The sequence below is a fragment of the Antechinus flavipes genome, chromosome 4, assembly GCF_016432865.1.
Source record: "Antechinus flavipes isolate AdamAnt ecotype Samford, QLD, Australia chromosome 4, AdamAnt_v2, whole genome shotgun sequence".
Lineage (NCBI taxonomy): Eukaryota > Metazoa > Chordata > Mammalia > Dasyuromorphia > Dasyuridae > Antechinus > Antechinus flavipes.
The window spans coordinates 447,106,226-447,129,817 of NC_067401.1; the positions used below are offsets into that span (position 1 = coordinate 447,106,226).

At 42.0% G+C, this 23,592-nt stretch overlaps 1 protein-coding gene and 1 long non-coding RNA gene across 3 annotated transcripts in view; one reads left to right on the forward strand and one right to left on the reverse strand.

The window, feature by feature from the left end:
- Positions 1–8,244: 8,244 nt before the first annotated feature.
- LOC127560403 (uncharacterized) lies at positions 8,245–13,388 on the reverse strand. Its single transcript, XR_007953327.1, has 2 exons — positions 12,556–13,388; positions 8,245–8,749 (listed from the first exon to the last, which is right to left on the reverse strand). It is a non-coding gene; the product is annotated as an uncharacterized LOC127560403 (long non-coding RNA).
- A 2,667-nt stretch (positions 13,389–16,055) lies between these two features.
- The window catches only part of LMO4 (LIM domain only 4), a 17,779-nt gene continuing 10,242 nt past the window's right edge, over positions 16,056–23,592 (forward strand). Inside the window, exons 1-2 of one of the 2 annotated variants that reach the window (XM_051999272.1) lie at positions 16,056–16,367; positions 19,618–19,856. In XM_051999272.1, the coding sequence (XP_051855232.1) occupies positions 19,621–19,856 (236 nt within the window). In that variant the 5' untranslated portion in view covers positions 16,056–16,367; positions 19,618–19,620. Of the gene's footprint in view, positions 16,368–19,228; positions 19,364–19,617; positions 19,857–23,592 lie in introns of those variants that run through there. The other variant, XM_051999273.1, reaches the window with a different exon arrangement.

Here is a 23,592-nt window from a genome sequence, read left to right on the forward strand (position 1 = left end):
CTTAAAAATGTTATATTGATGTGAAGAACCACATATTAAACTTCAAAGGAGAAAGCTCCAGAGAGTTCACCAATTTAAAGACGACCCGCTGGAAATGCTGGAGATACAGTAATCATCCTCTGCCCTCCTATTTTTATTTGGTTTGCTTTATAAAGACCAGTCAGTCCTTGGACTAGTCCCCACATCCTCGGTTCTGTAGGCTGTTATCTCTGATGCAATATCTAACATTGGGGGCTGCTCACTGAGTTAAGAAAGGCTCACCGAGTTAAGAAAGGGCTAGTGTTTCCCTTCATCTCTATTAATTAATCCTGGCTCAGTTTGGCCCAGCGTATGTTGCTGTTGACATCACTTTTTCCTTATACTTTAAAGAGTCCCGGGAGAGACCCGACTGCAGAACAAAACTGGACAAAGACGACATTTGGTAACCATTTTATTTCTCAATTACCAACTCCAACGTATGGAAGAGATTTGCACTGCTATCCGATTTACACAACAATTATGCTTCAAAAGTTTAGAAATAAATAACTTGCTCCTCGGAATCATTAGTTAGTCTACCAATGGTAATTGGTGTAAACTAATGAGTTTGCTAGATGGCTCGTCCTTAATTACTGATAAAAGCTAAATTGCAATTCTAGCCAATTGGAAACTAGTTTATTCATGGCGGGTGGGGGTAGGGGAGGGAGTACTCTTTTAAAAGGCCGTATGGGCCCTAATAAGTGGTTTTGTGTTGGGCTGAAGCCTGCTGAACACAATCAAAAGGCTTTTAATAACTGTATAGGGTGAATAAAAATATCACCATTGCTCACAGCCAGACAAACAGAAAGCCAGCAATTAAAAACAAAATGGCAAAGGGCAAGTTTCTTCACTGTGAATCTGTTGTACATTTCATCTTATCAATAGTATGGGGATAGAGATATTTGTATCCACCAGATGGATCTTGGGAACCTATGGTCTTCTACTTTTTGGGATTCCCCACCACCACTACCAAACAAAAACGTGGCTTCCATAGCCTTCTGAAATAGTATAAAAAAAGAGAAACCCAATGTGATCACCCAGTGCTAAATCCTATGGGCATAAGCAAGACTTGACTGACTCCAAATGCCCATGGTAAAAGTAATAAGCATAGGAATAAAATTGTTATTAAAGAAGAATATCCTTCGGTGTTATGGAAGCAGAAGTGTTCAGGGTAGAAAGTGGACATCTACATTACGACCAAATATTACAGCCAATAGATAACCTTTGTGTTCCTTCCTGCCCAACAATAAGTTATCTTTTTGAATCTGTGGATTAGCTTCATATAGGGAGATTATTCAGAGATAGTAGGGTCAACCAAACTTGGCCAAGTACATGGGTATGTACATTTCATGTATAATTCCTGGCACATAAGAGACACTTAATAAATGTTTGTTATCTACCCATAAGTATTCATTCAGGAGAATTTGGCAATACTCGGTACTCCATTTTTCTTAATCGCTTCTCCTTCCAATTTCTCTTTCTTTCTCATTTTTCTTTGCTTTTCTGTGTATCCCTAGCACTCAACACAGTCTGGAATATAGCAAATGCTTAATGAATGCTTGTTGACCTGACGTCATATCCCCAAAACTTAGCGCGATGCATGATACATAATTATTGTTATTGATTGTCCTTCATTCTAGAAGGGAACATGTTCAGGGAGGGGACGCCATGACATGCAAGTGAGTTGAATTTAAGTGAGGGAAGACTGTGGGAGGTCACCTGCCTCACTTTCCCCTCCAGAACAATCTGGGTCCACTGGCCAGATATAGATCAGAACAACTGACACTTCAGAACAACCTTATTTCCATTTTACAATTAAGAAAACTGAAGCAGACAGTAAGTGACTTGCCTCACCTTCCTATCCATTATGTCCTCTAGCTGTGTACTGATAATGATTCCAAACCCAATTATGCATTTTTAAGAAGTCCCAAAATTATTCTCTCTTGTTTATTTTAGCTGGCAAGTCCTGCACTTGAGTTGGTCAACTCCCATCCTGGACATTTATTGACCTTGGGCAAGATAGAATGTTGACCCTAGAGTCAGGTATTTTGCCTTCAATACTTCCTGGGGCTGTGATCTTGGCTAAAGATCTTGAATTCTATTGTGTCTCAGTTTCTTCATCTGTAAAATGGGGTCATAATAGCATCTATCTCCCAGGTTTACTGAGGATTACATGAGATGATATTTGCAAACTTCTTAGCACTATGTGTGTCACATAGTAGGTTAATAAATGCTTATTTCCTTCCCCATAGTAAGTAGCCTATAAAGGAATTATAAGACTATATAGATTTAGAACTGGAAGGGATCTCAAAGATCAATTAATCCAGATTCTCCATTTTACAAAAGAGGAAACTGAGGCTCACAGAGCAGTTTGTCCAAGGTCACCAAGGTAGCAAGTGGTAGGGCTGGCATTTGAACCTTTGTCTTCCCTGATTTCTAATATACAGCACTCTTATTGTACTTTTTTGTCTATTAATTGATGGATCTTGCTTCTACTGACTCCACTTTCATTCTATGGAGACACTTTCTGAGTCCCAAGAGGGTGAATTAGGAACCCAGCTGTGGACTTTCCCATTTACTCTCATTTTTTTTTTTTGCTCTAAATCAAAGAGATTAAGAATCTCAGTCCCTGTCTTCCCCTCTCAGGAGCACCACTGCCATACATAGGGACAGAGTTTCAGGCAGTCAGGAGATGCTGTTCCATGGTTTTAAGAAACTAAGAAATGTTGAATTGGCTGTTTTGGGGCAACAACAAAACTAAGAGAGGAGGGCTGGTGAATATGTGAAGGAAAAGTAGCAGAGTGGGGGTTAATACCTATTGAGAGTCTTTAGATTGGCAATTTTTGTCTCCATACTCTCTCTCCTTTAAAGTATGTATTTTAATTTCTATGTTGTTGTTATGCAACCATTTCAATCATGCAAGACCCCATTTGGGGTTTTCTTGGTAAAGATAATTGAGTATTTTCCATTTTCTTCTTCAGCTCATTTTACAGATGAGGAAACTGAGGCACACAAAAGTAAGTGAATCGTTCATATTCACACAGATATTACAAGTCTGAGAGTGGATTTGAATTCAGAAAAAAATTCCTGACTCCAGGCCCACTATCCAGTACACTACCTAGCTGTCTTAATAAAGATTTGCTCAAATTATGTTTACTGTATTTCCGATAAATGTCTAGTTCCAAATCAGGTGCCCATTTTGCCTCTGGAGGAAAAACATATAATTGATTATGCTTTTATTTGGCAACATCTTGACTTGGTTTCTGAATACTTTGGCATGTTGAGCTTCTCGATGATGAAGGAAATCATTTGCAGTTAATATTGTATGACTAACTGACAATCAGTACTTTAGGTAATTAGTTATCTAAAAAGTATCCTATAAACCCCAAGAGTAAGTAGGAATATTCTCAAAGTATCACTCTTGCCCAAACTGTGGCAATTTCAAGTTTTTCTAATAACAAGATGAGAGGCAATATAATTCAATGAACAGAGAAACCAAGAAGGCTTACATTCAAGTCTGACCTATCCTGGCTGTGACCATCAGCAAATCACTTGATTTCTTAATGCTACAGACAACTCTTGAGTTGGCGAAAAGGTGGTGATCTCTGCTGGAATAGAGAAGTTCCCCCATCAGTCTACTAATAGAGGCCCTTCTCCTAGGGGCCTAGGATATTGAAATGGATAGTATACTGGGTCTGGAGTCAGGAAGACAGCTTCAAAATTCAAATTCAGCTTCAAATACCTATTAGCTGTGTGAGTGTTGGCAAATCACTGTCTGTTTCAATTTCCTCATCTTTAAAATGGGGATAATAGCACCCACCTCCCAGGTTTGTTGTGAACATCAAGTGAGATAATAAATAACAATAATTAACATGATAAAAATAAATAGAATAACAATATTAGTATTTAGTGTAGTGCTTGTCACGCGGTTGGCAGATAATGAATGCTTATTCTCCTGTTCTAGGTTTTGGGTATGGAAAGTTCATGGTTCTGTCCAAGTCTCCAGTAGAACATGACACTATAGGTCACAAAACCAAGAGCCAGGAAAACCTCTCACTTGATGGCAATGTATTCTACTTGCAGGCAAAATACTTAAATGATTATAAGCAGCCTGTAGAGGACTGAATATCCAAATGTATAAAGTGAAGGATATTAAAGTCATCCAGATGAAACAAAATTTAAAAAAAAATTCTTTAGCTCAGATTATATGAAACTTTCACCTTTAAGTTCCTTTAAATTCCAGTATTATCAATAAAAGTGTCTCTAACAAGAATAACCAGATTGATTCTCCAGCCTATGAGCTGAAGCCCAGAATAATTAACTCATGTTAGTTCACTCGCTCACTACATTTGCACATGGGACAGAGAATCTGTTTCCTTCACACAACAGATGCAGCAAAGGAAGGTCCTCTCTCCTAGAAGCTTTGCTATGCATGTTGTTCATACCCCAGTGAGTTCTGCTTAGCCAGAATAACAATCAGTTATGTCATCACTTGCGTATGTGAAGCTATTGAAAAGATATCTATGATCTGTATGATCAGGAAGGGAGGTACGTTTATCACGGAGCCAACAGGATGGATAATAGATGGACAGATTGAGGGTGGCCCTGGTAGCCATGAAATAGGAAAGTATTCCTAGAAGAAGGCTATTAGTGCATTGATACTTTGAAGAGCTCAAAGGGATGAACCTGATGCCCCAAAAGACTGGCAAATGGATAGGATTGTAAGGATTTTTATATATCAGGAAAATTTTAACTTTAAGTCTCCATCCTAGTTATGGCTGTGCAAGTAAATATTAGAAGGATACATAATTCACAAAGACCATCGGGAAAATGTGATATCACTGTCACACTGAGGAAAAGAGTAGGAAATAAGTTAGAATACCTTCTTCAGCGTCACATCATGGCATGGGAGTGACAGTGGGTTAGAAAGGCTATCAGAGAATAAGAGAATAAACTGTAAGAAAGGCTCTTGAGCATGCTCCAGGAAAGTACTATTGATCTGTTGCCTGAGGACCAGTCCCACTTCCAAAGGGATTTTTCATGATGTGGGTTACTGGTCACTGGATTGACTTTTTTTTTTCAGTCCCAATCATTCCCTAAGATTTAAGGGGGAATGTCATTTGCATTGATGGAGGGGACTTGACATGAATGAAATCACCAGTCTTTGAGGTACTGAATAGTACTTCCTACCATTTACATTAGGAAAAGATTAATGGGTTCTGGTGAATTGGCTCATGATCATTTCAAGTAAAAGTGCTAAAAGCCAGGTCCAGGGCAAATGAGGTCAGAGAGTCCAAAAGAAGAGGGCACTATTTTACATCATTCCTCTTGGCTGATTCAGGAACTATCTGATGTGGCCAACACACGGACACCTAATAATGCTGATACAAAAGAATTAAGGATATCACAGGAGCCTCTCTATTTTAGAGGAGATAAATTCAGTCACAGGCATTTTGGCTTTGAGTTTGGTTGTGTGTGTGTGTGTGTGTGTGTGTGTGTGTGTGTGTGTGTGGTTAAGTGGCACTATCCCCAGCATCTGCCTTCTGATTGGAAGAATCACAAAGTAAACCCGATTCCTGAACCAGGCGCAACGCCACTCTCCAGTGATGAGAATATGAACAAATGTCACTTTGCTGCCCCAACATCCATCAGGAATACGGATTGCATCTCCATCAGTTATTTGGCAAAAATGAAACAAAGTAATTGTAACACAACAGTGTCACCAGCTTCGTGACACCTGCCTTCCGAATAAATCTCCAGGCTTTGTCTACTCCTTTATTTTCAATAAATGCTCAAGCATTATTGCCACAGCATTAATCTAGCAGCAGGAAACCATTATCCTATGACAACATTCTCTTCCATTAACATTATCTTTTAATTTTAAGATTGTTTAGATGACTGCTAGAAGCTACTAAATTAAGATAAAATGAAGGAGGAATTATTTTCCTTGAGCCAAGTATTCAGTCAAGTTTCCCCCAAAATGATTCTGGCAAAAGAGACAGCCATTCTCTCATATAGTGGATTGCTGTGCAAACTATTCAGGTATAAGAGAAAAAATTTAAAACATTTCTTCTTCCTCTTCTTCTTCCTTCTCTTCCTCTTCTTCCTCTTCCTCCTCTTCCTCATGCTTCTTCTCCTCTTCTTTTTCTTCTTCTTTTCCTTCTCTAGTCATATTGTTTCATCTCTATATGGAACTCTAAGTATGGGAACTCCTTCCATTTGTGCAGATTAGCAATTCAAATGTATCTTCCCATTTTAGTGCACTGATTGGAACACTGTGAGGCTTAGGACTTTTTCCATGATCAGCAAAGCTCAAAACTTGTGGACCATGGTGATCCATTTGGAGTTAAGAAATGCTGCATTCAAATCTTGCCTCTGACCCTTATTATCTGGTTTATTGTACGTTTTTGAGCTTTATCTTTCTTACCTGCAAAAGGAGGATAGTCATTCCCTTAGAGAACTTCTCATAAGTTTATTATGAGTCTTACTTGGGATGAAGCATGTAAAGTGCTTCACTAACCTTAACGTGTTATATAAATACAAGCCATCATACTATTACCACCATCATCATCACCAATGTCATTTTGTTCCTTTCCAATTCAAAATATATATATGCATTAAAAGTTTGAAATGCAATTATACTCAAAATTATTAAGAATTTTTTTTTGCCAAATTACATAGTATGCTTAAAAAGCTTAAAATGCTAACTTTTTTCAGAGTTTTATTGGAGTAAATATCATATTAGGAATTTATTAGGGATACAAACTTTGAAAAGAAATATAAGAAATTATTGACTCAGCAGAACCTATGGTGAGAAATAATCAAATTGGAAGGATGAAAAAAAATGAAGTAGAAGGAAAATAGGATGAAAATTAAAAGCAAGTTATTGTAACTTCTAGCCATTATTCTTTAATGAACGATATGACATTGAACTGAAAGTTCAATTCAATTCAGCTGAACAAGTAGCTATTAAGTTTCCTATTCTGAAAGGCAGAATCCTCTAGATTCTGAAAATACAAAACAAACAGTTTTTACCCAAATGCAGCTTCCTGGGCATCAGGCCCCATCAACTGAAATTTAGGCAAGTTTTCCATCAAATTCATAGTAGCTATTTCTCCAAATGAGACCCACCTAGTCTGCTTGAGCCTGCCATTTTGGCCACTTTTTTCCATTGCTCTGATGCATTTTCACTTCTGCATGATCAGAATTCTTTTAATCTTTCCAGTCATTTGTCTCATCCCACACATCTGCTCATTGGGTGTGAAGGGTTGTCAAAACACCAGTGCCCAGCACAACTGCCAATGCCCTATATAATTGAAATAATTAAAAGAGCAATGAGGATGTCCAGTTTGCCATCTCTCTTGACTATTGCAGACTCCCAAGAGAAAAAGGCCTCTGCTAAAACCTCTTGGGAAACTGAGCTATTATTCTAATAGAAACCCAACTGAGGAGGAAAAAGAAAAAAGCAATTGAGGGGATGAAGTCCTCTTGATGGTAGCTATAGCTTTTTGAGGCCATCCATACCTGTCCTATTTATTGATAGGTACAAAATAGGAAGAGGGAGAGGGAAATCAATCAGAAAGGTCCTTCTGTAAATTAGAGTGACTTCTAGAAATAATCAAAACTTCACTGAAGTGTCATATAGAGGGTTCCCAGCCATGAGTAATAGTCAATACTTCATTCCCTGACTGGAACGATAACAGGAAGATATTCTAATAATGTTTGAGGATTTACTACTGGATGGAAGTTGCAAGTAGGCATATCTAAGCAACTTTCCTTGTCATCTGAGTGGAGAGGCAAAGCAAAACTCCCAAAGAAGCATCTGGTTGCTTGGCTTGGATGGCTTCACTCACTAATTAGAACAAACACTTACATAGGTAGACTTGTTTAAGTTTTTGTTCTTTCTTTGAAGCAAATTGTTTCCAGAGTATTGTTGCAGAATGACTTCTCTGTGGGCTGGCTGGCAAAGATCACAGCAGATGGCACTGGGAGAAGGAACTGCAAAGAAAGTTGAGTTGATTCTTTGGATGGTTCCCCAAATTTGAAAATAGCTTTGCTTATACTGTTTCCCCTTAAGGATCCTCAGTGAGGAAGGGGGAGGACAGAGGGGGAAATTGTCATCTTAGAATAAGGGGTTTAAATATGTTTTCAGTGATTTCTTATCAGATAGAGAAATTGACAAATTTGTTTTCTCCTTCAGTGTTTTGGAGCTAGAAAAGAGGCTGGTAGTGATTCATCAAAAACAATTTTATTATAAAATTTGATTGATGTTCAGAAATATGAGTGACGACGTTATAATGTATACCTCTGCATGGAGGGAAACACATTTTAGTCAATTGAGTTAGCCAATTTTATTATTTTTTTTAAAAATCCATATCGGGTTGTTCTTTTTATTCTAAAAATTTATGGTATTGTATGGAATAGAAAAGTGTATTTTTCAAGTTTATAGACAGCTGCCGACCAGACTCCCCCCTTTTCCAATGTGGTCATTCATTACAACAGGAGGAGTAAATGCAATCAACGTTTTCATCAGTGTTTTCTTGGTTTGTGAGTAAATCAAAATCAGTATTTTCCTCCCTAAAATTACATTTCAGCACAAATTTACATGGGAGGGAAAAGCTTCAATTAGATCGATGCTATGATTAAAGGGACACTGGGCAAGGAAGTTGTGGCTTCTGTCCTTTGAATCTTGAAAGCCTCTATTTCATGCTTTGGCCACGACAAGCTTGTGTACCTGGAGGAAAAAAAAAATGAATCATTAGTGTTCCATTTAACAAACAACTTTACAACCCATTGAATTGCAGAGTTATGTTATATTTGAAGGAGCCTTACAGATCTTGGCATCATAGATTGAAAGCTGCAAAGGGACCTTTGGAAGATCTCTAGTAACTGTTCATTTTTGGCTGACAGAACTGGATAAAGCTCTTAGAGGTTGAGCAATTTCCGAAAAATCATATTTGTAGAACTAAAGACTAAAAAAAATCAGATCTGAGAAGTACCTCCTCAGATTTGTGATTTTCCAAAATTTTAACATACCATTTAATGTAGCTTCAATATATGTTCTGTACTGTGAGCAACACATTTATACACATGCATATGCACATGACCCTGGAAATCTTCGTGTTTACTTTAAAAATTCTATAAGCATGAAATTATTAATATAAAAGCTTTCCTCAAACTTGAAGGGACTACTAATCAATTTAAAGACTCAACCTGAAGTTTTTTCTTTCTTTGTGGGCTTTTTGTCCAGATTTATGATTTCATCAGTATGGGAACACCTTTCATACAGGTTGGCAATTGATCTAGAACTCTAGCCTTAGGGAGAGAACTTGGTGGTAGAAAGCTCCTTGGAACACTGAGAAATGAAATACTTAACCATGGTAACACAGCTAGTCCATGTCAGAAACAAGACTTGAACCCATTTCTTCTTAGTTCTCAGTTAAGTCTCAATCTTCTCTATCAGGGCTTCTTCAATTTTTCCCACTCACAACCCTTTTTTATCTGAGAAATTTTTACATGACCCCAAGTATATAAAATAGGTATGCAAATCAAACATTTACTGAAAATAAATTATAATTTAATAACCTCTCACAATCAGTTAGGTGACCCTATATGGGAATGTCACCCACAGTTTAAGAAGCTATACTCTATACAGTGCTGCCTTTCAAATTGAGGAAACAATAAGCTTATTTTTACAGTCTAACAGTTTAACCACTGAGAAAGAGATATTTAAATATCATTTCCTACTTAAACACTTATGATAGAAGAGTAGGTTGAACTGGTGAGCATAAGGAAACTTAGGCCTATTTTTCCATGATGTCATCACTGTGAAATGCCAATTTTATATCAGGATTTCCTTAGGGTTTCCATGACTGAGTTTTTTGTCATTTTAAATTCCTGTTTCCATTGTGGTAACAACTGACTAGATAAGGCGTTTATCTATCAGTATATTCTAGGAAGACATCTGAGGTCCATCAAAATGCTGGCTAATGTTTCTTTTATTCACTGAGGATGACTAATAAGTCATTCGCTTTCTGACCTTCAGAACCCTCCTGTGCTATAAACTAAGTTTCTAACAAAATTAAGAAATGAGAGGTATACATCTTATGTTTGAATTCTCACTGCACGATGACAAAGCATTTAAATAGTTCAGTGCATAAGGCAATGAGTCTGAAGTCAGAAAAACTGGAGTTCAAATACTGCCTGAGACATTTAAGTGACTCTGGGTAAGTCACTTAGCTAATCTCTTTGTCTCACCTTCCTCACCTATAAAATGAGGATAATAATACTATCTACTTCCCAAGGATGTTGTGAAGATAAATTGAGATAATTATAAAGTACATCCCTGTAGTACTCTTACCATAATCAGTATCCTTCTCATAATAAAAACTATATAAATGTTAACTTGTATCATTAACTATTCTGAGCTCCAAAACTATGAACCACTTTCCTGGCTACTAATTTAATATCTGGTTTACTTTTTATCAAAAAAAGAAAATAATAATTTCTTAAATGGCATAGTATATTTCCTTTTGTGCTACACAGGTCTTTTGAACGTGGCTATCTGGTATATTTTTAAATTTAATTCTCCTGCTATCCACTTGCTACTTATTAACTTTATGACATTGTGCAAATTCTTTAGCTTTTCTGGGCTTCAGTTTCTCCATTTGTAAAATGCAGTGGGTCAAAATAAAGAATGGATTGATTTAACAACGCATTTATTTCATACTTCGAGATGTATCAACTATTTTGCTTGTGAGATGAGTAATGTAATTTTTCGAAACTGTAATTGTGATTTCCCTGTTATAGGGGAATATTTCCATCAGGAAATGCACATCAGAACCTGCTGACTAACTGTCCTCAGAGAGCAATCATAGAGCATTGAGGGATTCTTCAGATGGTTCAGGACCAAAGGCCAAATTTGAACCCAGGTCTTAGGACTCAAGAACTTTCCCATCTCCACTGCCTGTTTAGTGTAATTGTAATAGAGGATGAATATAAATATTAATCCCATTTTACAAGTGAAGAAACTGAGGTAGGGAGAAATATACCCAGGGTTACATAACTAGTACATGTTAGAGCCAAGACCAAATCTGAGATCTCCCAATTGTTTCCAAATGAAGTTCTTTTTCTGTCTGTCTTACTAGCTGCCTTTCAAAATCCACAGACATGAGGTTGTCAATTAGAAAGGGGGGAACACTTTGTCTTTTCATAGAAACTGTTGGATTTAGAATTGCTGTTTTTTTAAGTCTCTGTAATACTCCCACTCTCCATCCCACCCACCCAGACTTTGAAGGCAAACTGAGCCAGGCAAAGTAACTTCCATGGCTCTGTCTGTTTTCCCATAAGCCTTTGCTCTTCACCTACCTATGCGGAGCCCTTTTGCCACAGTCCCCTGACTTTGGTAGAAACAGGGAGGGCAGCTCCATCATTTGTTATTTCCAAAGAACAAGTCTTTTAGCGACAATGTTGCACTTTGTGTAAAAGACTTCTTGTTTAAAAACAGCCAGTGGCTTTTTTTCTTCCTACATCAATCTCAGAACCTGCCATGGCCATCTCAGGCAGCTCAGATGCCTTGAGTTTCTGGCTGGCTGAAGGGGATGCTCAGGAAAGATTGCCTTCATCTAGAAAGTAATGGCTAGAGGAAAAGAGAAGATCACAGGTAGAAAGGAAGAGCTGTAGGAAAATAACAACAGAGAACAAGGGAGAAGATCATCGATAGCAAGGGCAAAAAATGGGAGAATAACAGGAAGGTGAAATTGGTTCATATGTCGATGCTAAATTGGATTTACTTCCTCACAGGGGTAGCTGATCTCTCGGTGAAGAGACCTCAGAGGTCATACAGTACGACCCTTTCATTTTACAGATCAGGAAACTTATATTCAGAGGATTTAAGGAATTAAGATAATAGACATCTAAGGTGGGACTGGAACCCAGGACTCAGGACTGCAAGCTTAGTATTCTATCTACTATGTCAGACTAATTTAATAATTTATAAAAAAGTAACATAATTAATACCATACTAGTTAAAGTAAATTAAAAATCTTTAAATCATAATTAATTTATGAATTACATAGATTTATAGGGATTATTTTTGTAGATATTTTTTCTATCATTCTGAATTTTGAGATAGCCTTACACCTAAACTTTCCCTGTTGAGAAAGAGTAAACCTGTGTGTGTTTGTGTGTATGTGTGTGTGTGTGTGTGACTTTTATGCAACCTTACTAAGAAAAATAGATGGAACCAAGTGGCTACTGCACCCCAGAAAGGACTTTCAGACCATAAAACCATTCTAGTTCCTAAGATCCTTGTGAAGGTGAAATCTGCAGAAATAAAGACTACCCAGAGGTGGCGCTCTGGTTAAAGTACACCTGGATTTTGATTACCGTGCTCTGATTTACTCCAGATGCCTCTGAAGAGACATCGTTTCCCATTATCTCTTTTATATTTATGCAACCACAGCCTCAGCAAACAAAATCTCTGATTAAAAAAAAAAGAAAGAAAGAAAAGTAAAGAAAAGAAAAGAAAAGAAAACTTACACTTCCCTCCACATTGTGGGTGAAAATATTACTCCTCAGACCAGAAGATTTGAACATCTTCTAATTCAGGAGCAGAGGAGAAGGCCCCCTTTTAAAAGTTTGCTTGAAGAATCACTCTTATCCATTTCTCAGAAGAAGCCACATCTGCGTGGGACTTTGCTGTAGTCAGGCTGGTCCTCAGCAGTTAGCCTTTGAGAGCTTAGACAGGGTTTGCTTCTTTTCAACTTGTGGAACGTCATTTTGCTAGAGAAATATATGTGAAATGTGTTTTTATTATAGGCCTAAATTTAATTGTCCCCACCCCATTGTGAATTGCTGTTATCTCACTTTTAGGCTGGTAAATTATTTACATAGAGAAAATCAAGTTAGGAAATTAAGATCTGCTACTTCAATGTGGACAGAATTCTCACTTCTGCTGTCTGATTTTGTGAAAGTCCTTTCCTAATTAGTCACAGAAGGATTGGGGGATTTTTAGGAGGCTATTGAAAATTTCTACATTATTGAACCCCTTTAAGATCACATTCTTGCCCATCATAACTATGGCAGGGTGAACCATGGAAGGCTGGAGCTCAATATCCTATCTCTGATATATATGGGTTATATGAGCCTATCTACATTGTTCTATTTTATGTACATAGATTTTAATGTGTTGTCTTGTCACATCAGAGTGTGAACTTTTTGAAGGACCAGGCATTTATATTTCCTTCTATCCTGAACACTTAGTAAATTGCTTGGCACATAGTAAGCTCTTAATAAATGTTTGTTAAGAACTTCTTAATCTCTTACTAATATGTGTTCCAGGGAAGATACTACAGACGGTAGTTCCTCAGCACAGGTCCATCCAATATAACGTAATCAAGAATGTTATGTATTGTGATACCACTCAACAAATTTCAACATCTGTGATATTTTAAGTTAATTGAAAAGTGTTCATTTAGATATATAGTAGAAGTTTTTGTATACTTTATACTATGGTATAATGCAAAATATGCCAGATGGAGACTCCAAGGACCTGAGGGTGAATCCTCTACCAATGGCTCTGCCATTCAATGTGTATAATCTTGGGCACTTTTCTGGGTCTTGGTTTCCTGAGTTGACCCCCCCCCAAATCCTTTTAGCTTGAAATCTAAGATACTGAAGTTGTTTATTTTAAACTGTTTTCTGCTATTTTTGATGCACAATCACTGTTCAGATATTATTATTTCGTTGGAAGCCTGAATTTTGAAACTCTATAAAACTTTCTGATGGCAAAATCATGATTTGTGAATATTGAGCCATTCTAAGTGGGTTTTTTGGGCAATTTTCTTGTCTTCTCATCAGAAAGAAAGTGTGGAACAGATAAATTTATCCCACCGGGCTGATTTCATTCCATATTCTTAAAAGGATGATAAAAAGTTATAGTCCAAAGGGAAATTAACGTCACCTAATCCGATCAGAAATAGAGATACAGAAAGGTGATGGGCTTTGCCCAATATCTAAAAATTGTAGGCTCAAGAGTCAGACCCAGCTGTCTGACACTAAAGGCCAAGACTCGTTTACTAAACCACAGCTAGCAAAAGGGCTTTGTCTTTCCACAGCGATATTCCTAGGACTATCCCTCCAAAAAGTCCTACTAACAATTAACCTAATATGGGCCCAGCAAATGGGTCTTTTATTACCTCCTTTGCAGTGAAAAGTCGAATCCTGAATTGAAACTTTAGAAGCTGACAGTAGGAGGTAGAAGGAAGAGTTTCCCTTATAAGTTCTCTGACTGGGTCTTCCTGAATTCTAACATTGTGAGAACCTTGCTTCCAGATATATGATTTTTATTAAAAGTGAGCTTCCTTATTCTTTAAAGCATGCTCGATTGCGTATCTGGCCTTTTTTGTTCAAAACTTTGTTTCTCGATGCCAGGGAGAAATGGGCTCCTCTTCTCCTCACAGCAGGCTGGGTGGCAGGCTAAGGAAGGCATACCTAGCTATCTGCTCCATAAAATTTCTTCAGCGTTGTGCTGGAGCCCAATATTATCGGTGAATATTTCCTGAGAGCTTTCTATGTGCTTCGGAGTAATAAACATTAAAAAAAAAAAAAGTCTCCACTCTGAAAACTTAATAGGGAAAAGCAAAATGATTGCTGTTTTTTTTTTTTTCCGTGAACAGAACTTTCCTTTAAGTTTCTGAATCTAAACATTCTATTTAACAACTGTGTGTGTGTGTGTGTGTGTGTGTGTGTGTGTGTGAAACCCACCAGTCTCTTGCTTCTGGGACAAGAGGAAAACTACTCTATTGGAGCTTGAGGACCTCCCCCCCCACACACACACACACTCGTTTAGAGTAGAGGAATTTCTGATTTAAAGATGTCAAAGTTTTCCCAGAAAAAGTATGGGGCTGCCTCCGAAATCCTAGAGAACAAGTAAGTGTCCCTGCCCCGGACACGCAGGCCGCGTGGGCAGGTGAGAGACACTTCCAGCCTCCTTGCTTCAGTCCTCTAGGCAGCAAGAATCCAGGAACAGCAGTAGCAGAGAGAAGCGGCGAGGGTCCCTGACGTCGGCTGCTGCTGCAGTCGTTCCCCACCAGATTCTGCCCTTTCCTTTCCTCCTTGTTCCCTCCACTTCTTTTCCTTCACCTCTCTCTTTCCTCCCTCCTTCCCTCTTTCCCTCCCTCCCTTTCGCCTCCCCCCTCCCACCCCCGCCTCCGGTTTCAGTCATCCCTTTGTCCTCCCCCGGATTGGCAGGTTTTATTATTCCGCCTGAACAATCCGGCCGCGCAGTGGCTGAGGGCCGCTGACGTCGGCGGCTGAGCTGGAGAGTAGTTGGGATTTTGCTCTGTCAGTAACACATGTGTAAGAGCCTCGGAGGGAGAGCGCGAGCGGGCGAGAGGCCAGCGCCGCCTTCGAGCCGGGCAGCGGCAGCAGTAGAGGCAGCAGCAGCAGCAGCAACAGCAACAGCAACATCAGCAGCAGGAGCAGCAGCAGCAGCAGTAGCAGTAGCAGTAGCACGGCCGGCAACAGCAGCAGCAGCAGCCCTGCTTCGACCCGGCAGTCGGGCTCGCCCCCAGCTCCGCTAGCTCCACTCCTCGTGCTTGCATTCCTGCGGAAGGCTGCTGTGAGTGGCCTGCGAGGGACTCCGCCTGCCCGCCCGCCCAGCCACCCAGCCGCCCGCCTGGGCTGTTGTTGTTGTTTCCGCTGCTGCCGCCGCTTTCTGGATCTCGGCAATCGCCGCCGCCTCCGCCTCCGCCAGACCAGAGCGAGCGAGGGAGGGAAGGAAGGAGGAGGAGAAGGAGGAGGAGGAGGGGGGGTCGGGAGGGCGGGGGGGTGCCGAATATACAAAGTGAAGCCACATTGCCAAACTTGCAGCAGCGACTGCAGCAGTCGCCGCCGCCGCGCCTGAAGCCGAGCAGCTCGCGGGGGCCCGAGAGCTAGCCAACCAGCCAGTCTTGCAGCTGCTCGAGCGAAGCTGGAGGAGGAGGAGGAGGAAGAGAAAGAGAAGGACTGAGACCGAACCCTCTGTTCCTGGGCCGGGCGGCCACTTCACTGGGGGGCACCCGACCCACCAATAGAGCCGCGCATTAAAAAAAAGAAAGAAAGAAAAAAGATTACCTTGTCCCACCCCCTCCTCCTTTCCTCCTCCACTCCACTTCTGCAAAGAAGAACTCGCTCCTTCCCTCCCTTCATCCTTCCATCCATCCATCCATCCATCCATCCATCCATCCATCCATCCACCCATCCAGCTCCATCAGTCCACCAGCCCCGGAGAAACCGAGCGAGCGGCTCCGCTGAGATCTCGCCGCCACTGCTATCGCCGCCAGTCTTTTTGCAATATAGGGGAAAAGCAGGTAAGCGGACTTGCCGGGGAGACGAGATGGGTTGGGAGAGGTGTGTGTGTGTGTGTGTGTGTGTGTGTGTGTGTGTGTGTGTGTGTGTGTGTGTGTGTGTAGGGGGGGGTGTTGCTGGGGGTTGGTAGCAGCGGGGTTGGTGCTGCTGGTGGCCCGGGGACCGGGAAGGGGGGGGTGTCCTGTACCGTGGTTGTTTTCTTTGGCTGCTTTCCCTTCACCGTCCCAAATTGCAAGTAAACAATACGTCGGCTTAGATAATGAGAGAGTCTGAAACTATAGAGGCAGGCTGGGGGGCGGGCTGGCAGGCGGGTGGACCGACCGGGAGGCCGGCAGGCCGGCAGGCAGGCGAGCACCAGGGCCGTCAGCTTTGTAGCGGTCCCTGCTTACAAAAGGGCTTGTTGGAAGAGGAGGGCTTGGTGGGGGGGAGGGGGGAGCGCCTTTCCAGCCCAGAAGTGAAAGGCTTTGCCTGTTTCGGTTATGAATTGAGGTGGGGGAAAATAGTCTTGCCTCCCTCCTCCCCCAATCCTCTTCACCCCCCAGTAAACACTATTTTTGAAACAGTGGCAAAAAAGATCCAAGTGGCTAGGGTCTCGTATGGATATCTTATTTTTTAAAAAGAAAAAAAAATTCCTTTTAGCTTCTAAGTCTTTTGTTTCAATCCAGGAGAAATCCGGTGAATCACCTAATTAAAATCAAGACATGAATTAAGCATCCATTTTTGTACTACAAATTGCCAGCTCTACGCCTGTCCCTCCCTTGGTCTCCATTAAAAAACACCAGAGACGTTGTTAAAGGGGGGCTTATTTTGCCTCTAGCTGCCAGTTCTGCTTTCTGTTTCACTGACTCTATCCCAGGACCTAAATTGCTCGGCTATGTAATTACTAGAATATAAGCCTATTTAACTTAAAAGCTTTTTTTTTTTTTCCAACTCTAAATGAAACTTGATGAGGGCCCGTCCATAGTTATCTGGGGAGTCAGTTTCTGGTCAGTCCTTGATTCATCATCTCTTTTAGATTTAATCAGCATTAAGGTATTGCTTGTCCTTAAGAGCTTTAGCTAATGGGGTTACTGGATGCTTTTGCTCAGTATAATGTTTCCTTTAAAATATACATATATACACACATGTGTACATACATATACACAAATATACATATATACTTCTCACCAAAGATTGGGGATAAGCAGCATGGAATCTCTCCTTCTCTCTGTTCTCTCTCTCTCTCTCTCTCTCTCTGTTCTCTCTGTCTCTCTCTCTCTTTCTCTCTCTCTGTTCTCTCTCTCTCCTCTGTCCACCCCCACCTCCTTTAAAGGAATTCAAAGCGATTAAAACGTAAAGAGAAACTGTTTTAAGTCTCTGGGCAGGAAATGCAGATTCATTTGGGTTAGGGCTGAAATTGTAACAAAAAGCAATTCCTCGAGTAAATGCATCAGATAAATCAATTTACATAAAGGTATGATGCATTCGGATAAATGCAATGCTAATGGGTTTTAGAGTGGTCCTGTTTCCAAAGTCTCGGGGTTTTGTTACAGCTTAATTGGTGGAGTTCTTTTTCTGGTTTATTGTGTGGTCACTAGAGACACGTTCAGGGACGCTTTCGGAGGAAATGTGTTTAAAAATCGGCCTATTTTAGGAATCGGGGGACTTGATTCTTAGTGCCTCTCCTCTTGCCAGCCACCAAGTTGGGCCAGGGGCAGGCAAAAAAAAGTTCGCCGTCTTTCTTCGGAGGTATCAGTCTGAATGCCTTTAGGAGATGGCCCAAAGCCTTGGTATGAGTACACACACTCGGCTTACAAAGGACAAAGACAAAAACATGCTGCTTAATTGGCAGTAAATAACTTGATCTTTTTATAGTATAAGTGACTGGAGGAACACTAGGAGTTTATTGGACTCGGGATCGGAGGCCACAAATTAATCGGTTTAGTCTAAGCTTTATAAATTGATTCCTATATTATCCCCCAGTTGCTGCCTCTCTTGTGGCATTCATTTAGAAAGTGTGGGGGAATTTTTTTAAAAGCTGTTTTTGGTGACAGCCTGGCTAGCTCCAATTTAGCTAGAGTATCCCTTGATCGTTCTCACTCTGATTATCAGCAAAGTTCTTCCCTCCTCCTACTCTTCTTCCTATACTCCCTTACCCCCCCCCCTCCTTTTTTTTTTTTTTTTTTTTTTGATGGAACAAAGCTTTAGCATTTAAATTACTGATCAAGGGCAGATTAGCGAGACAAAAGTGGAGTGTGTTTGTATAGGAAGTTAACAGGCGTCCTAAAGTTCAATGATCTATTATTCTGGCCGGTGTCCTAAAAACCCAGAGAAAACACTCATTGATCTTCAGAATGAAATGAGATTTGGAACAATAATGGGAGATGGCCGTCACCACAATGGCATGTGAAAGGTGCTGTTTAAAAAATCCGAAAAACCAGTTTCGCAACTTTACACACTGCACTCTTTCCCTCTCTCTCTCTCTCCCCCCACTCCCATCCTCCATCCCCTTTTCCCCTCCCACCCTCTCTTTCTATTTCCCTCTGCTCCCCCTCTCCCTCCTTCCCTTTCAGGAAACTGAAGTGTTCCCAACTTGAGCTCCAGCTGCACTTCCCAGAGTTGGGCATGACATGGGGGTAGGGGGCCGTGGGGGGTGGGGAGCCTGGTCTCGGCCTCCCAGTCTGCTAACTTCCCCACTTTGCTTCTTCTCGTCCTCCTGCCTTCACGGCTAGGGTAGAGGAGGTGGCAGTGGTGAAGCAGTGGGGTAAATGACCCTCATTTGCTAGGGGCTAGATGCGGTGCCGAGGTGGGGGGGAGGGGAGGGGAAGATAGGCGGAGGCTGGGGGCGGGGAGTTGAGGGTGGGTGGGTGGGAAGGAGTGAATCGCACTGCAGAGCCTCTCGCTAGAAGACTTTTGACAGTCGCCAAGCTGAAGTTGTCAGTGTGGGCTGCTCTGCAAAGTTCAGAGGGAACCTCTTGGATTCGGAACCGAGCCCCGGGAAAGTCCTTAGAGAAAGAGGGTCTGGTTGATGCCCCTTCCTTCCTCCCTCGCCCCTACCACTGCTGACCTTACCTCCCCAGCCTGCCCTCTTTTTGATCAGCAGCCCTTTGGGGAAAGACAATTCGGACCCTCCGCGCGCGCGCGCGCACACACACACACACAGTCACACACATATATACATACGCATACATATACAAACACGAACGCGCGCGCGATCAGCCGCCTGATTCACCCTCCTTTCCCTGTTCTGTGTCTTCCTTTCCTTCCTTCCAGACCATGGTGAATCCGGGCAGCAGCTCGCAGCCTCCCCCGGTGACGGCGGGCGCCCTCTCCTGGAAAAGGTGCGCCGGCTGCGGGGGCAAGATCGCGGACCGCTTCCTGCTCTATGCCATGGACAGCTATTGGCACAGCCGGTGCCTCAAGTGCTCCTGCTGCCAGGCTCAGCTTGGGGACATTGGCACGTCCTGTTACACCAAGAGCGGTATGATCCTTTGCAGAAATGACTACATTAGGTAAGCAGATGCTGCAAGCCTGTGAACTCTGGGGGGACAGGGAGGCCGGGAATGCAAAGTTTTTTTGGGGGGCGTACCTGTCACAAGCAACTGTTGCATCCCTACCACCTTCTCTGGGTGTGAAAGTACTGAAATAAGAAAAGGCGGTGGAGTTGGCTGAGGGAAATGACGTTGGGATTTTGTGTGTTTTCTTATTCCCGTTCCAGTTTTTATTTTAAATTAGTTGTGAACCCCCAGGCTTTGTGAGAATGTGTCGATGCCCAGCTTCAGGTTATTACTGGGAGGCCCAGGGGGAAGGCCCGGGGGCCCGATCTCTTTCAAGTATCTGCCAGTCCAAAAGGAGTCCCCACTAAAAATAAACAAATATCAAAAGGCAGTCTAATCTGCTTTCCTAAAGGTTGGGCTGTACTATTTACAGAGAAACAACGGACACCCAGTTGGCTTCAAAATAAAACTGGTTAAGGAGAAGTGACTTACCCAGGGTGGCATCTGATTAATTATAATATTTACATAAGTTTTTTGAGTGGAAAGAGAGTGACTCACTCTTTATACTCCTTGTAGACAGACTGATTAACTATCAGTGTAAAAGGTCTGTGATTCTCCTTGTAGCCAAAGAATCTAGTGGTCATGTTTGTCTTTATACTGTTTGTTTGTTATGAAGTTAGAATCTTGTGTGGTTTGCAATATAGAAAAGGTTGATATTTCCTGAAGAAGAGATCGGGGTTTTTGTTTGTCTGTTTGTTTTGTTTTTTGGGGTGTATGTACCTACCACCCTTTGTGTGTTTGTGTATGTGTGTGTGTGCACCTACCACCCTAGTTCTTCAAACAGTTTTGTGAAAACCAACTGTGAAATATGTTAATTTTGCATTCTTTAGTTAATGTATAGTAACATCATGATCTTTTCTAACAAGTTTCCGTACAATTAATGGAAAGAATTCCGGAGGTCAGGTGCCCATAGGATCTTTTCAGGTGAACTCAAGCTCCTTAAACTCATTAATTTGAAAGGAGGCATTTGAAGGATTACACACATTTAATTTGAGTAAATGGTTTGATAGACTGATGCACATGAATGCTTCTAGGAGGTGTTCTATTTCAACATCCAGTAATTAAAAAAAAAAAAAAAGACCATGGTGGGCATAAGAGAAATGCAGTTTTAGGATGAATTGCATTCTATTAAAATGTTTGGAGTTTTTAATGTAAATGCCAAGTGTATTCTTAAGTATTATCCTGCCACCTCCCCACCCCCCTTTAATAGTTAATAGGGAAGTTGTTGCTTTTTCCTTTCCTTGTGGAGGAATCAGTTGGTTTATAATACCTTAAAAGTTTATTTTTGGAGCACTGGCCTTGTTCTCCATTAGGTTGTGAGGGATGTAAATAGTATATACTGAGCCAGGAATAAGGAAATGTTCATTCAATTGTCATTAGTTTAAAATGATGAGGATAATTAAGAGTTTTTATTTATTTTATTAATGCAACCTCTGGTCAATGTCGTTAAATTCTCAACGGACTCAAAAGAAAAAAAAAGAATATAAGAAGAAAAGAATTTTATTTTTAAAGGAAAGTAGTATGGTAGTTACTAAATGATCTTTCAGCAGTAAATGTTAGGAAATCAGCACATGGATGTGTGTGTGTGTGTGTGGGGGGGGAGCATAGTGTAGTACTGCTCTTCTGGTCCTCAATCCAAGCAACACCCTAAGCCTGACTGTGTTGTAATTAAACAGAGAGCAGAACTGTGGATAAGAAGAGGTTTGGTTTGAAGTGGGGAGGGAGGGAATGGTACAACTATTCAGATGCACTGAATGGTGATACAGTTTCCTAACCCTCCAAAAGCCGTTAAACAAACTTTCCCTTCTGATTGTCACTAATTAAAAAGAGAAGATGCCCCCAGTCCATTTGAGTTTCCCCAAGGCAAGCTCAGGCATAAGACTTATTTCATGAGGGCCAAAAAAGAATGCCCATTTTGTTTCTCTCTGTTCTCTGCAATTATGAACATGGAGTGTGATCAGCTTTGGGTATTTCAGAATTGATGGCCCTCTTCCATCTGACTTTTTCCCCTTTTCCCTGGATCTGGATAATTGGACTTAGCATGGGCAGGAGTGAAGCATTCACTGAAACTTGAACTGGACTTCTCGAATGAATATTTAGATGTTCTTAGGAGATCGAAGTCCTAATTTATTGAGCCGAACTCTTAACGAGTCCAGTCTTCAGCCTGCCACCCCAAACCGAGAAGTATAGGGACCTCTTCGAGCACTCACCACCCACCCACCCACCCAAATTCCAAAATAGATCTGAGCAGTTTCAGCAAAGCTCTTGCTAGGCCTGCGGGGGGTGGGGTTGGGTTTGGGTTTGTTTATCTAGAAGTGACTTGACCTATACTTTTCTCCCTCTCCTTCCATTACTTTCCTTCCCTCACCCCACACCCCCATTTGGAGCGCTGTCAGTTCCCTTATCTGAGGCCAAATCCGTGTGCACAACTCTTAATCAGAGTCGCTGGGGGAAAATTAGACGCGAATAACAAAATGAAAAGCGGATTGATCAGCTAAAGCGGCTGCCGCCAGGTGAAAGGGACTCTGGTGCTCTCCCGAGCCGGGGCTGGGACCACAGAGCGATTTATTAAGGGGCTTTTAAACTGTCTTGAGGTTGTGGCTTTTGAAAACGACCCAGTTCTGGCAAAAAGCTGCAGATTCTACCTTCATTGGGTGAGCTAGGAGAGCCAAGCAAGCCAGCCGGGGCCTGAGTGGGAAGGAAAGGGAGCTAAATTGTGTGTGGGGAGATGAATTACCTTGCTGACCCCTCCCCCCCCACCCTTTTAAGGCTAAGGATCCTTTGGGTGGAGAGTAACGACGGGGCTTCTGCTCTCACTCTCTAGATTTCAGATAAAGCTGCCTCAGCCCCAGCTCCAGCCGCCAGCAGCCGGGAATCCGCACACAATTAAAAGCTTTAATTAGAGGCTCCTCCATTTTCTCTTAGTTCTGATGGGCTTTATCTAATGAGATCTGGTCTCTGGCTTAGATCTGCTCAGAATGACGTGTCCGAAATGAATGAGAGCCTCGTTGCAAACAAAACATTTAATTAACAAAATTGGCCTCTAAGAGAGGGAGGGGAAGTCTGGAGGTTGGGGGGGGGGAGAGTTAAGGGGGGGTTGTTATTCTGGCGGTTCTTAAAGGGGCCCAGGCCAACCTACTCTCTCTGCCTTTCCACCGCTCCCCCCAGTCTTTTGCTATTCCGGAGATTTTGGAAACGCCCCCCACCGCGTTGTGCAGCAAAGTTGCTTCTGGACTCCGGTGCTTCCTGGTCCCTTTCAGTCTCCCCTCTCTTCCCCCCCCTCCCCACCCCGTTTCCGCCTCTCGTGGGTCTTGCTGCTGCCTTCGGAGAAGGAAGTTAGGGCAGAGACGGGTGGGGCTTACAGGGTGGGGGAGGGAAAGGAAATCCAGAGGAAGGCAGTGTGTGAGTCCGGGGTAGTGTGGTGTCCCCGACTTCACTAGATTATAGGCCGGTGAACTAGGCCAACTGGGGGCGGAGGGAGGGGGTGTGCGGCGGCGGCGCCTAGCTGTTCCCCGACGGCTGACTAGCTGCGCGGCTGCGGCTGCCGCTACTACCGTAGCGGCCGCTTGCCGCCGCCGCCGCCGCCGCTCCTGCGGCGGGGCTAGGCGGAGTGGAGCTGACGCCCCGGGCCTGGGGCGAGCAAAAGGGCGGGAGCTCCGCTGGAGAATAGCTCTCGCCTCTCGCTGCTGCG